At 40.3% G+C, this 14,377-nt stretch overlaps 1 protein-coding gene across 1 annotated transcript in view; it reads left to right on the top strand.

Annotated features, from left to right (window-relative positions):
• Positions 1–14,377, top strand: part of lamc3 (laminin, gamma 3) — a 146,308-nt gene that overhangs the window by 82,970 nt on the left and 48,961 nt on the right. Inside the window, exon 10 of the mRNA XM_034096525.2 lies at positions 1,979–2,177. Coding sequence (XP_033952416.1) covers positions 1,979–2,177 — 199 coding nt within the window. The remainder of the gene's footprint in view (positions 1–1,978; positions 2,178–14,377) is intronic.

Here is a 14,377-nt window from a genome sequence, read left to right as displayed (position 1 = left end):
ATTTACACTATGAAAAGTATGAGGCGGTATGAAAATGACAAACAGAAATTGAATACACTATAGATCAGGTATATATTAGGGATGCCAGTGATTATTCGATTATTCGAATATTCGTTACAGTCTCCATAATCGAATATTATTTTTAAAAATCGATTTTATTTATATATTTTTTTATTATTATTTATGTTTTTTTTTTTTCTGGCTTAGTTTCAATACTAATCGATTATTATCGATATATCAGTTTCTGGCAACCCTAGTATATATAAGAGAGTACATATTCCCATATTAAGGAATGGCAAGATTTCCTATTTATATACATCACAATAAAAGTAGCACTTGTGAGTGTTTTTCTTTATCCAGTTGTGGAGTTGCTGGTGGGTAGTGGGGCAAAGCTCTTTGAAGTCCTGCTAATGTGCTGTAATGAGCCAAAGATGAGCGGGGTAATTACAGACACAGAAACATCCTGCAGAGCTTCATGGGCTCCAAGAGCCTGAACCCCGCTGAACACACTCGGAGAGTTCCTGAATATATCCACAAAGATAAATACTAGCTCATCTTATTCTAATTTACATGTTTATAGTTTACCTTTTACATATTAACTTGCACATTGGTCACTTGCAACATTCTCTTGTGCTATTTTATTTATATTCTGTTTCTTTTTGCACCATTTGTATTGTTGTGTGTGCTATATATATTCATGTTGCGTTGTTGGAGGAGCCTGGGAGGGACTTAGGTTTTCATTGCCATAACTACATGTAGCGACTGTGCATATGCAGGCTTGGGCAGTAACAGATGACATGGAACATGATTATGTAATCAGGATACCAAAACAAGGATTTGATTACAATTACTGTTGGGAAAATACTGAATGTTCCTTCTATGTCAGAGTAGCACATGATAACAGAGGCCCTACGTAGCTGTGTATGGAGCCGGATGTCTGACTACATGGATGACGCTCATGAGACAGCACTGTGTTGAAGTTATGATAGCGATGTTCCTAAGATTGGCAAGATGACACAGCCCCGAGAGAGATAGGCTGTCATGCTTATTGCTTACGCAGGCCTTAGGTCATCTTAGCTAATGTCAGAATACTGCTTTGAACCAGTATTCTTCCATCTTGTTGACTGGAACTCCCTCTCTTGTAGCATATCAAGGACTCTACTCTGAAAACTATTTGTCCCATGCAACCTCTGTGTGTGATGACTACTTCCATTCTTGCAAGGATAATAAATCCATGTATCCTGATGTTGAAGACCAAGCCGGTGACGATTGATATGTTTCTAACAATTACATTAAAACATGTTTTATCAGATAACTGTTACATTATAAAAGAAAATAGATTACTAGCAGGATTTCAGTGTTACAATACATTTTGAAATACAGATCAATATACTAAAGGTAGACTTTGTGAATTATTTTTCTTTAATAATGTTTACTTTCATTATTTTTTATTTCAAAAGACATTTATTTTGTAAGGCAGTAGGTGGACACTTGTTTGTTAAACAATCAGTCTCTGCTTTTGATTAATATATTTAGCTTAAACAGCCTTTGTGAACTATTACTGTTACTACATTTTATATATGAAATACCTTGTTTTCTTCTTTTCTAAGCTAACATTGTTACATACACTTAAGTAAAAAACATCTTATTGTAATTGTGTTTCTCTTGTTTTTATTTGCATTGCATTTGATATTTAGGTTCTCCAAAAGTAACAAAGTGCATTTATTTTAGATTTTGATAATCAGATTTCGTTATTGATTGCATTTTTGACATGTAACTAGTTATTTTAACGGATTACCTTTTAAAGTAACAACCCTGTGCATATGACCATAAAATCTTTGAATCTACTAATTCAGCTGCCACCACCTGCAGACAGGTAAAGGTCTCTGTGCTCCCTACATGGATGGCAGAGAATGAGCTGAGCCTTCAATATTAAAGCTGACTCCACTCTAACATCCAACCTCTGTCCTCCATCTAGAAAAATTCCTGGGTCATCAGATCCACAGCTACGGCCAGCTCATCTCTATCACCTTCACCTCCGAGACCCCCGAGCTGCTGCCGGACCACGTCACCTTGCTGCTGCGCGGCTCCGGAGTCACCCTCACTGCTGACCTTTCACCCCAAACGGTGCTTGACCCTAACCCTCGCCTCACATGGCAGCAGACCTTCACTGTCAGGTACAAGGGTGCAGGATTGTTTGTCAGTCTATGTATATCAAGGGGTCCATTTTTCTTCACTGAGGGCCACAGACACACATATATACGAAGGGCTTGGCCACTCGCTAGAGGTTAGGTACAGTATGTTGCCTCATATGTTAGGTTAAGTTATAATTTAGCAAAATCAATCAAATGTAGATAAATTATTCTTGATAATTGAATATGCTTAAAGAAAAAAAACAGCCTCCATCACAGCTTTCCATTAACAGGGTTTAATTATTTTCATTTTGTTACAAAAAGGTTTGGAAACTCATCCCTTAAAACAGGGGTGTCAAACTCAATTTCATCGCGGGCCACATCAACATTATGGTTGCACTCAAAGGGCCGGTTGTAACTATATAAATATACATATAATATATATAAAATAATGTGTTATATTACATTATTGCCTTTGAATTGGATTATTATCGGATAGGATAATAACTTAGTCATTAACTACCAACTACGTCTGAAAGCAGAAGTCTAGGGCAAACAATAGCAAGTCTCTTCAGTGCGCATGTCACAAAACGAGATGCATTGTGGGACATGTAGTTTATGGGCAACCTGATTCTGTAAAGCGGCATGTAACCATATATTAAAGGTATTATATTCTTTGCAAGCTCTTGCGGGGCCACAGAAAAGGAAGTCGCGGGCCGGATGTGGCCCCCGGGCCTTGAGTTTGACACCCCTGCCTTAAAACAATAGCGTCAGATTGCTTCTCAACTCTCTGCACAGTCATAAAGGAAATAGGAAGGGTAGATTTCAAGCTTGCTATGCAAATAAGTTATTGGGCTTTTTTTTGTTTTATCAATAAAGATTTGTTAGAAAATGTTATCAACTTATATTGAAATAGAACATGTGTCACATGACTACAGTGTAATATATTTAACATATATTTAATAAGAACAATATAAGTTTCAGGTGTGGGCCATATTCCATTTTACTTTTAGAATTAGCTGAGGGCCAATTCAAAATGGACCCAGGGCCACAGTTGGCTCCCAGGCCGTAGTTTGGACACCCCTGATGTATGCTTCCTTTTCACACTGTTGAGCTTGAGTCTCTCTCGCAAGAATTAGCCTGAATATGTGCATAAGAAAGGATGTTTGTTTTTCTCTGCATCTGTTCATCTCCCTGATGCCTGACTTGTTCCTTGTTGCACTACATGTAGAGTCTTCTGAGGACAGAGTATCCAGGACAGCCATGTTCAGACTGCAGCTCACCTACATTGAGTGTGCTGTCAGGGTCCCAGCAGAATGTTGAGTTATAAATGTAGTGACGAGCCCACTCCCCCTTTCACCGGCTATCATGTAGAGCAGCGGCATTACACTTCCATTTGTATATTTTATACATTCAGCAGATGGTCTCATCCACAGCAACTTGAAGTGTGTGCTAAAACTCATCAGAAGTACACAGAGTGATAGTCCGGAACAGTCTCACTTAAATGATTGAGTCACTCAAATAATGATGGAATAGAGGTGAAGTATACAGTGTACACGGACAACCGGTGGTTAGGGCAGCAACTTACTAGTATTATTATTATGTTTTGATTATGTTATCATTTGTTGTTAAAATATTTCACGAAAAACTGAAACATTTCAAGCCCTGTTTCTCTAAATCCAAGCTGTTTTGTGTTTTGTTTTATCAGTTCATATTTTAATATGATATGATAGGGCTGCTCAATTAATCGTATTTTAATCGCAATTACGATGTTGGCTTGCAACGATTTTGAAAACAACACAATCGAAATAAAACGATTATTATTATTTTTTAATTTACTTTTTTTTTGGTCTTCCAGTTGAATTATACTTACAGTTCAGGGTAATCAACTGTTAAAAACAGACTGTTCACATTTTCTTTTTCAATAAATGGATGTTTTCAAAGTCAATGGATAATCGTTTTTAATAATCGTGATATCAATTATTGACCCAAATAATCGAGATTAGGATTTGTGCCATAATCGAGCAGCCCTGATATGATATAATATAAAGAAGAGCAGCACATGTCTATTTCAGTGGCTGCAATCAGTATTCTCTGCAATGTTTACAGGAAAAACTACTTAAACCATTCATCTCTTTTGAAAAGACTGAGGATTATATTTCCGTTGATAGACGTATCGATTCATTTACATATGGATAAGTGAACGCTTTGAAGCTGCTGGTGCTAGTAATGTAGGATCACCAAATCCTCCAGGGCTTATCCCTGTTGACCATGAATGTTTGTGCCAAACGTCATGGATTGCTTAGATATTTTAGACCCGATATGTATTCTCAGCCATAGTGCTAACACGGCTGAAAACAGGTACATACTGTATGATGAAGAAGGGATTAGTTCAGAAAGCTTAACCAATATAGTAAGTGAAAACACTTATATATGAGGTACATCTTTAAAAGATTAAGCTTTCAAAGATATTGTCACTCCAGGAGGCAGAGGAGGGGGGTCGGGATAGAAGGAAGAGAGGGTTGCTGCATGGAAAGAGAGCTGAGTGGATTACAGCAACACCATGCAGAGCTCTAGATGGAGTGCAGGGTGGGTTCGTGGCCCGGAGGCTCAGGATGTGGGCAGCGGTTCTTTTGCAGCCTGCTATGCCAACACCAGGGCTTCAAATTAGAAACAAGCATCAACACACAGTGGATGAAATGTAACATCGATCTCAATGAGGAGAAGTGAGCTATGGAAGAAGTATGTGGTCATGTAAACTAAACGGAGAAATAAGATGTATTAGACTGATTTAAGGTGGGGTTTAATCGTGTGGCAGTTTAACTTACATACATATGAGGAGGATACAAAAGTAAAGGTATCATACACTTGAAATATACACACTTAATATGGCCAAACATGTGAACAATGTTTTGGAGAAAGCAAATATGTATAGTAAATATGCAAGAGAAGCCTCTCTAGATAGAGATTAATGTAACCTTTACAAATGAATATTGTTATGGTATCATCGGTACTCTTTGTCTTTCTTTTCCTGTTCTGCTACTGTTTTATTATTTTAAGGACTGAACTATATATTTCTATTGCAATTTAAAGCTTTCCAGTTATTTTCCCATAACATTTGAGGTGTTTGACCAAAAACGATGTCATTGGATGACTCTATACACGCATACATGTGCAGTTACATAACAGTGCATCGTCTCATTATTAGGAAAAGTGGTGGTCTGTTGGCAGGATGCATTCCTAAAGAGAAATAAAGTGAGTGGATGTATAACACGGGTAGAAGCAGCCCGCGTGCTAGAATTTGAATGATGGATTTTCTTATGTTATTTTCTTCTTAAAGTTAAAGGGGACCTATCATGCAAAATGCACTTTGTGATGGATTTTATACATGAATACGTGTCCCCGGTGCGTCGGGGAACTCACGCAGCGGCAGAAAATAAAACCCTCTCTCTTTTCCTCCGTACCCAAATCTTTTAAAAACGGGGGGTACAACGAGCGGATACAGATTTGCTGCCGGTATGACGTCAAATCGTCAGCGGACCCACAGAAAGTTGCCATCAGAAACAATGCCTGACGTGTTTTGGACGTAATCTCGTCTTTGTTTACATTAGCCAGCCTCGCTAACACTCAGAGCTAACCTGTACTGGAGAGCACATGTGTTTAAAAAGCAGGAAATCAAAAAAGGAACTCACCTTGTGATAAACCTGCAAGAGAAAAAGCATTTGAGCTCCATACTGTTTCAGAAATAACCCTTGATGTGGTTTAGAACAAGATGGCGTTTTATCACAGCAGAATTTATCTTTATCTCCGGTAGAATTCTGATCAGGCATTAGCTCCGCCTCCTCTTTTTTTTCAAGCTAAGGACCCAAAATCCACGTTTCTCTAACAGGACTGCAAAAGAGGGGTATGAGCCGTATGAGGCATGGCTACAATGGGGGATCTGTTTGGTATTTGAAGCAAAAAACTTCACAGACATGTTTTGTTTTGGCCCTACAATATCTTTTTCCAATATAGCATGATAGGTCCACTTTAAGTTTAAATGAAATTAATTGTCCATATTTTTCCACCATCAATGGATGAGTTAAAGATCTATGACCTACCTCCACACTTTGCTTTTAACAGTCACAGTTTGAAATATAATCAGTCACTTCCTCTGGTATAATGCATACTGCCTCCCACTCCTATACTTGTGAGCCTATTTTCTCTAAAAGCAATCAGATCCTATTCAAACAACTGAAGTGGCATATAAAGCTAAATATACATTTAAATCCAACCTACAGAGCATTTCCATATGAATGCTTGATGAGTTCACTCGTACATTGTGACAACGTTTACCAAATCTTGCTATTTAATATAATAAGAGGGCAACAGCATCTCTTTAAATCCTGCAGCAATCAGACGTTAGATGTTGTAACAAAGATGGCAGCAATCAGAAGCAAGCTGCGACTGCGACACAGTTCCTGTCACAGAGCTCCTGCTGTTCTTGTTTTCTTAGATCATATTAAGCAGTGTGTGTCAGTGTGTTTGTATTGTTAGACATTTGATTAGCATCTGTATTTTGAAACTGAGACTAAATCAAATTTGAGTTGACTTGTGCCAGCCCGTATTTCCTCTTTACTGCAGCATGACCCTGGGATTATGTATGTCCCTTTCTGAAGACGCTGAGGCAGGCTTTACTTTATTTACTTCAGTGCAAGCTAACCCAATATACACTGACAGTATGTTAAAAGATAGGTTTCCAACAAGTACAGTATTTCAATATACATATTAGCATGTGAGTGCTATTATAAAAAGATAAAGAATCAATAATTATGTAGACTTATCGATTATTCAATCACCAGAAAGATATGAATTATCTAATTTGATACTCAATGAATCGTTTAAGTACTTCCTTCAGGTGAAAAACTCAAACCTAAGAGAGATATTTGGTTTTCATTCGTTTAAAATTATATTAAAAATAATATCTCTTGTTCTTAAACTGACAAACAGTACGCTTGAAGGCATCCCCTTGCAATTTAATTCAACTTGGATTAACATTTTTCACAATTTTCCGTCATTTAATCAACCGAAGATTTATCGATTGATCTAGAAATAAATCATTAAGGAAATTGTCACCTTACTCGAAAACATGTAAACCTTTCCTGGCTATTATCTTTGGCTCGGTTCTCTTAAATATTCACAGCATCTGCGTCACCAATTGCCCAAAGAGGCAGATTGTGCTGGAACAGTTCCCTCCTAAAGGGGAACGGAACGAGCCCATTCATCATCAGTTGTTGGACAGACCTGTCCGATTGGTTGTTGATATTGACTCGACTCGACTGTACTGCTCCACAACCACTCTCTGCTTGCAGTCTGCTGGCTCTTTCATCTCACATTACACTTTGCTTGGTTGTCCTTGCAACAATCTGCTCTCAGCCCAGAGCCATGCTGGTCTTCCCTCCTCAGCCTTCACAGTGAAGCGGTCAGAGTCAGAAGAGACTGGAGAGCTGAGGTCTGGGGTAACGGCCTGTGGAGAGCAGGAGTGTAATCAGTCATATTGTTGTGGAGAGATCCAGTGGTGTAAAGTAACTAAGTACATTTACTAGAGTCCCGTACTTAAGTACAATTTACTACATTTGTCCTACTTTGTACTTCTACTCCGCTACAGTTCAGAGGTAAATGGTGTACTTTTACTCCACTGCATGTATTTAATATCTGTAGTTACTTTGCAGATCTGGATTAATGGTGTGAAGTATAAAACAACCCTTAAAAGTTACTTTACTGGAGTAAATCCACAAGCTACCCTGCAGTATACAAAGTCATTCAAACTAGCTGCACCTTCACCAGCTGTGAGAACACTTTCATGATCAATCATTAAAACATATCAGATATTATTCTGAAATGGACCGATGAGTAATTTCACTGTTGGTACGTTAAGTATATTTAGATACCAATACTTTTCTTCCTTTACTTAATAATAATAATAATAGATTTAATTTGTTCGCGCTTTTACAGGTGCTCAAAGACGCTTTACAAATATAGTGAATAGAAAATAAAATAAAGTCACTGACTTGAGTAACAGTTTGAATGCAGGACCTTTACTTGAACCAGAGTATTCCTACACTCTGGTTCCTCTGGATCTGAGTACTTCCCCCACCTCTGGAGAGATCTCATTATGCCCGTGAACTCTGTGGAGTGGGTGCAGCTGGCCCAGTCTCACGTTCAATCTGTTCAAAACGCACCCAATTCATTCTCTATTTGGGTTCTCGTCCCCCATTTGGCCTGGCGTCCTGCAGACAGTAATCCTTCTCATCCCACTCAGCACCTCCTTCACACTGTTTTCTTTCAATTTGTCTTCAATTCCACCCCTGTGTTTCTATCTTTAATTCTCCTCCTCAGCACCCGCAGACCAACTTAACTTCCTCCCTGTAGCAGCCCCAGGGGGGTATACTGCGAAGCAGGATTTTCGCTTAGCCGGCTAAATTCAGGGAAAACTCCGGCTTTCCGGTCATCCGAAGCTGGTTCTCTTTTTAGCAGGCTAGATCTCCATGGTAATATATGCTAAGCAGCTAACCTGGTCGGGACCAGGTTAGGTTGCAGGCTAAGAGCTCAACTCAGTGAAAGCACCGCCTGCTGACCAATCAGAGCTCAGTGTGCGGAGTTTAAAGCGATCAAGTCATATTACAGGAGAAAGGAAATACAGAAAAACTGCCGTTGCAGGAAAGACGGCCGGCAAAAATCACCGACTTTGTGAACGTGAACATGAATAGAATATCACCTCCATCTTCAGAGCAATCTGACTATTATAACATTAGCGTTAAGAAAGCTTACTTAAATATCGGCCACAACATAAGTAACCGGATCAGAGTACATTAAGTACAGTCCGCGGCATATCACTTCATAATGTATCATATATCTCCTTATCTGAGTCAGCTGAGCCGTATCTGGCCGTGCAGCACTCACAGTGTCACATACTGTATGCAGAAGTATTATTTTAAGCAACACATAAGTTGACGAAACACTCGAGACAAATGTAATTGAAGTCAGATCGTGTTTTAGACGGGGCAGTGATATCATAAACCTGTTAATGTACGCATTCAAACACTTTTTATTTTTTCAGCTGTATTCACCTTGCAGGTGCAGCTCTGTGGCTTTTATCCTGGATAAAGTGTTTAAGTCATGGATGTTTAAAGTTTAACTTCTTCATTTTTGACTAGTATTAAAGTTCACTTTTCATTCAGGAAGTATGACGCTGCGCTGTCAGTAAGCTTCTCCATGTTTGTGATTGGTCGAATGCTCCAGATACCACCCCTTTCATGTGAACGCGCACCTAACTAGATAGGGCACGGCTGGCTTGAGCGATCCACTTGATAACCAGCGTCGTAGTACAGTTTAGCGAGAGCGCGTATGTTTTGGATTAGGCCAACCGGCTAACTCAAACATATCCAGGTTAGGTTGAACCAGGTTCGTAGCATAGGCCCCTGGAACCGTCTTCCTCCCTAAGAAGGGATTTAATTGTCTTTGTTTTCTAGGGTTTGTTTAAAGAGAACTGCAGAAAACATTTCAAAGACACTGTAAGGTCCACATGGAAATTGACATGTTATGCAGCCCTGCGTTGTCCTCTCTGTGTGCTCCACAGGGTCTAATGCAGTCCATCAGCTCCAAACAGTCCTGTAGATTCTCCACGTACTTCGGGGATCAAAGTCTCGCTGTGTTGATGACAATGGGAAGCTGGCTGCTGCTGACAAGAATCTGAACAGGCAGTGATATTTTTAAAATGTAAAGAAGCTGAAGAGAATGAACAGTATGTTGCATCATCCGGAGTAAAACGTACTCTCCTTGCTTCAATACTTCAGATAGGAGATGATTAAAGCATAAGCAAAGAGCTGGCTGGCATTCTGGGTGATGTAAGGTCGGATTTGATGGATTTTGTGAGGTGTAAACCTGTAGGAGTGTGTTGTTGTTGTTGTTGTTGTTGTTGCAATGACAGGCTCACACAGTAGTTGGGTGTCTGAAATCACACTGCAAGTGTTGGCAGCTTGGGCAGTAGTCAATCTACCTGTATTGTCAGGGTAAAACAACATTTCTCAAAGGACAGGTCAATCTTGTTGAAATTGGTTAGTGTGATGGGGAAAAGAAGAGGTGTCCACTTCAACTGGAGGATCAAGTGATGGAAGGTACTGGGAGTGTGATGGAAACCTTTCTCTTTTTTAGAGCCGACTACATTTCATGGACTCTGTACTTTAAGCTGCTCCATGCGATAATTATGTTTTATATTTCTGCAGTCGGTTACTGCATAGATACAGTCCATATCCTGTATGGATTGAATATGTGTACATGCTGCTAGCTTGCCTCTAGGGATGGCAATATCAGTATATCAGTTGTCAGTTTGTCAAAACTATATAATGAACTCTCAGTGATTTTATACAAACATGCATGGTCCCCAGGGGATGACTCCTCCAGAAACACCATGAGGTCCAACTCTCTGATTATTATTCATTCATAATGAAATTCGGTACACAACACTGAAGTTATCCACATGGTTCTTGTTTGTGTGGAAGAGAAACTCCCCCTGGGTGGAACTTTGATATGTTTGCCTTTGCAGACAATTCACATGCACACAAACCTGTATAACACTACAGGAACATTGCAAAAAGCTACATAGTACTATACTATAGAACATACTATAAGTTCACCTTCTGTATAATCTCGTATATATTTGACTTTTGGAAGAACCATTAGTTTGGTGTGTGTGTGTGTGTGTGTGTGTGTGTGTGTGTGTGTGTGTGTGTGTGTGTGTGTGTGTGTGTGTGTGTGTGTGTGTGTGTGTGTGTGTGTGTGTGTGTGTGTGTGTGTGTGTAAGCCCCTGTCACACTTTCCTGAAATTGACACCCGATGGACACACGATAAAGGAAATGTTCAAATTCGGCTGTGATCGTAGCAACATCGGGCCATTCGTGAGGGCATCTAGGCCATCGTATGACCGCCGGTGGAGTTTCTCAGGCTCCGGCAGCAACTTCGTGAGCGGAAACTTCGTAAGGCACTCGTGAGGGCATCTTGTCAAATCGTGTCATCTTCGTGTTATCATCGGTGCATTCACCCTCACTCTGATCGGGGCGAATGCCCGATGGCACCGAGGATAACAAGATGCCCTCACTCTGATCGGGGCGAATGCCCGATGGCACCGATGATAACAAGATGCCCTCACTCTGATCGGGGCGAATGCCCGATGGCACCGATGATAACACGATGCCCTCACGATGGCCTTACGAAGGGCAAAATTGACACACGAATTCCACACGAAAATTAACCTTCGCAAGGTCCTTCGGCAATTTGTTGGCATGCCAAAGATTTTGCCACCGCTCACGAAGTTGCTGCCGGAGCCTGAGAGACTCCACCAGCGGTCATACGAAGGCTTAAGATGCCCTCACGAATGGCCCGATGTTGCTACGATCACAGCCGAATTTGAACATTTCCTTTATCGTGTGTCCATCGGGTTGTTTTATTGCACAACAAAATCATGTAAACATATTATGTAAATAACCCAATTTGTGTTTTGTGAAACTAAAAAGGATATCATATATTATTTTGAAGGACAGTTGACAGGAAGTTGTTGTTGCTATGGAAACAACAACATGACGGAGAAAACGTAATATCTTCTACATATAAAGACGGATAAAGTAAAGAACAAAGTCTGAAGATATCAGTACAGTATCATAGTACTGTAACATCATTGTTTGTGTTACTTTCGTTGCAGTTGTATGTCTTAAATGTAATGTAAATGTTGCCTTCGTGTGTGGTTCGGGGCCATCTTCGTGCGAAATTCACAATTCCATATTCGTGTGTCCATCGGGTGTCAACTTCGGGACAGTGTGACAGGGGCTTTAGGGGGGCAGAGGGAAAGCTCCAGCCTGGTCTTCAAGTCAAGAAGAACACATCTACTTTGGCTTCTTTGGGGATCCAGCCCCTGAACATCTTGTTTCTTGCTGTCCCTTCCAATATGTCCATGCCTCTTTCTGGTGTCTGAGCACTGGTAATGACTTTCCCCCTCAGCACAGGAGCCCCGGCTCAAGATGCTCTTTGCTTACTTCTCTGAAATGCACTGGAGCTTGAGCAACAGAGACCGTCATTAAGTGTTCCTCTCTGGAGAACCTCTCCTCAGATCTCATTACACTTCTCAGGTGCACGCACAGATGCACTTCACGACATGCTCTATATCATTCCCTCATGCTTCCTCTATCTTTGTCTGCCTCTCTCTGTCACACACACATGAACACACGACAAGAAGCTGTGCAAATGCAAGCTTTCACTCAGACACATCCATCCATGTGGCCATCTGGTCGTTTGATTTGCAACAATCCAATGAATCAAAAATAATAACGGTTCGAAAATAGGAATGTCCCCACCTCCCGCCTTAGCACCATGGGAGCCAGGGCTTTTAGCTGCACCGCGCCCAGGCTCTGGAACTCTCTGCCTCCACACATCAAACAGTCTGACTCCATCACGACATTCAAATCCCACCTCAAACCCCACCTGTTTAAACTGGCCTACTCACTCTAAAACACATTCCACCTGCCATCACAGATCCCCCTCTCACTCCGTCACTCTTGTCTTGCCTGTTTTATGCGTTTATGCTGCTGTATTGCCTTGTCGGTTCGATTCATTTGTGTTCCGTTTTTGTTTTAGCTGTTTTAACTTTTAAATGCACTGTAAGGCGACCTCGGCTGTCCTGAAAGGCGCCTCGAAATAAAACGTATTATTATTATTATTATTTGTTGCCAAGTGTTTTGCTAAAGCATGAAAAAACATGAGCGAAAACACACACTTCACATCCGTGTTGACTGACAGCATCTGCGTTCATAGCTGGTAACTATGTTAACCTGTTAAGTGGCTGTGTTCCCACCTGGTGCAAAGATCACTTCAAAATCTGATAGAAGACAAATATATGGAAGCGTGGGTATTTGAGCGCAGGGGATTGATGAGAGGAGGAGGTGAATGGCTTATATAAGGTAGCATCCACTCTTCCCTCTGTGCACTCTCCATTCCCCTGGATGCAGTAGGCGGGGAGCTTTTATTGCTGTGCTTGTATGCGTATGTCGCCGGCATGTTAGCATAATATGTATGCCATAAGGAATCCCTCAGATGTTCAGACCCTTTACAATCAACTCTACATAAACGGGGGGGAAAAGTGTTTCTGGAAACTGCCTGTATGGAAAGGTGTGAGCCAAAATGCTGAGTCAGCAGAGTTCTAGTAGTGATGCAGGCATATTTTCCATCTGTCTCCGACACCTTTTAAAGATTCACCAACTTGGATCATAGATCAGGGCATGCAGCTGAGGATGAATAACAAAACACGTGAAAACAATTGCGATGTGCCATTTGTGATTTATTTACCCACAACTCAATTCCATTTACTATTTAAATGTACACTTATTTTTTCAGAATAACCAGTGATGTTCGAGTATTTTATGTAAATAATTGGGTTCTATATTTAAGGATTATACAGTAGCCTGTATTATATTTAAACTTTATATAGGTTTGTTTCCAAAATGCATGTTATTGTTGTGTTATAGCCCAAAAAGGAAATTGATAAAGTACAACAGAAAAAAATACTAATAGCTTTGATTCAGTTTCACCAGCCATGTTGTATATCTTTCTGGTTTTGTAGAATTGTCGATAACAGTTTCATCAATAAGTAAAACAGGCAACTATTCAGTGAACTCTTTACAAACTTTTCTGCGTTATAGTTCACAAACTTTGATGAGTAAACGTTGTTTAAACGGCGCTATGATATGATTATGGTAGACCAATATGATAAGTAATTGCACTTAGTGCCATAACTTTCCTAATCAGTGGGTGGTTTTTATATTATGTTTTGATATGAATAAGAAATCTAATAAATGAATAAACATACACAAGCTTAGATTGGGAACATGCTAATAATATCCTCCTACACGTTTTATTAAAGTACCTCATTTGTATTTGTTTACGTTGTAATTGACATGCTTATCTATCTGCCCTTATCATTTCCTTCTCACACGCCGTTCTGTCTTGCTCACCTTGTATCTCTATCTGTGTGCTCTCTCTAAAGTGTGTGGGTGTGTGTGTGTGCGTGCTATTCTGTTGGGCTTTGCTCTCCCGTTGATCTGCTCTCACCCTCAGCGGAGCAGGCTTAATTACAGCGTGGCTCTTTGCGCTCTGCTTGCCGCTGATTAAAAGGGACACTGACGCTCCACAGGGAGAGCATGACTGGGAGTTTGTTCACT

This window comes from Pseudochaenichthys georgianus, chromosome 12 (genome assembly GCF_902827115.2).
Source record: "Pseudochaenichthys georgianus chromosome 12, fPseGeo1.2, whole genome shotgun sequence".
In the NCBI taxonomy this organism is placed as follows: Eukaryota; Metazoa; Chordata; class Actinopteri; order Perciformes; family Channichthyidae; genus Pseudochaenichthys; species Pseudochaenichthys georgianus.
Note: the sequence above shows the minus strand (reverse complement) of the source record. Positions and strands in the feature narration are given on the sequence as shown.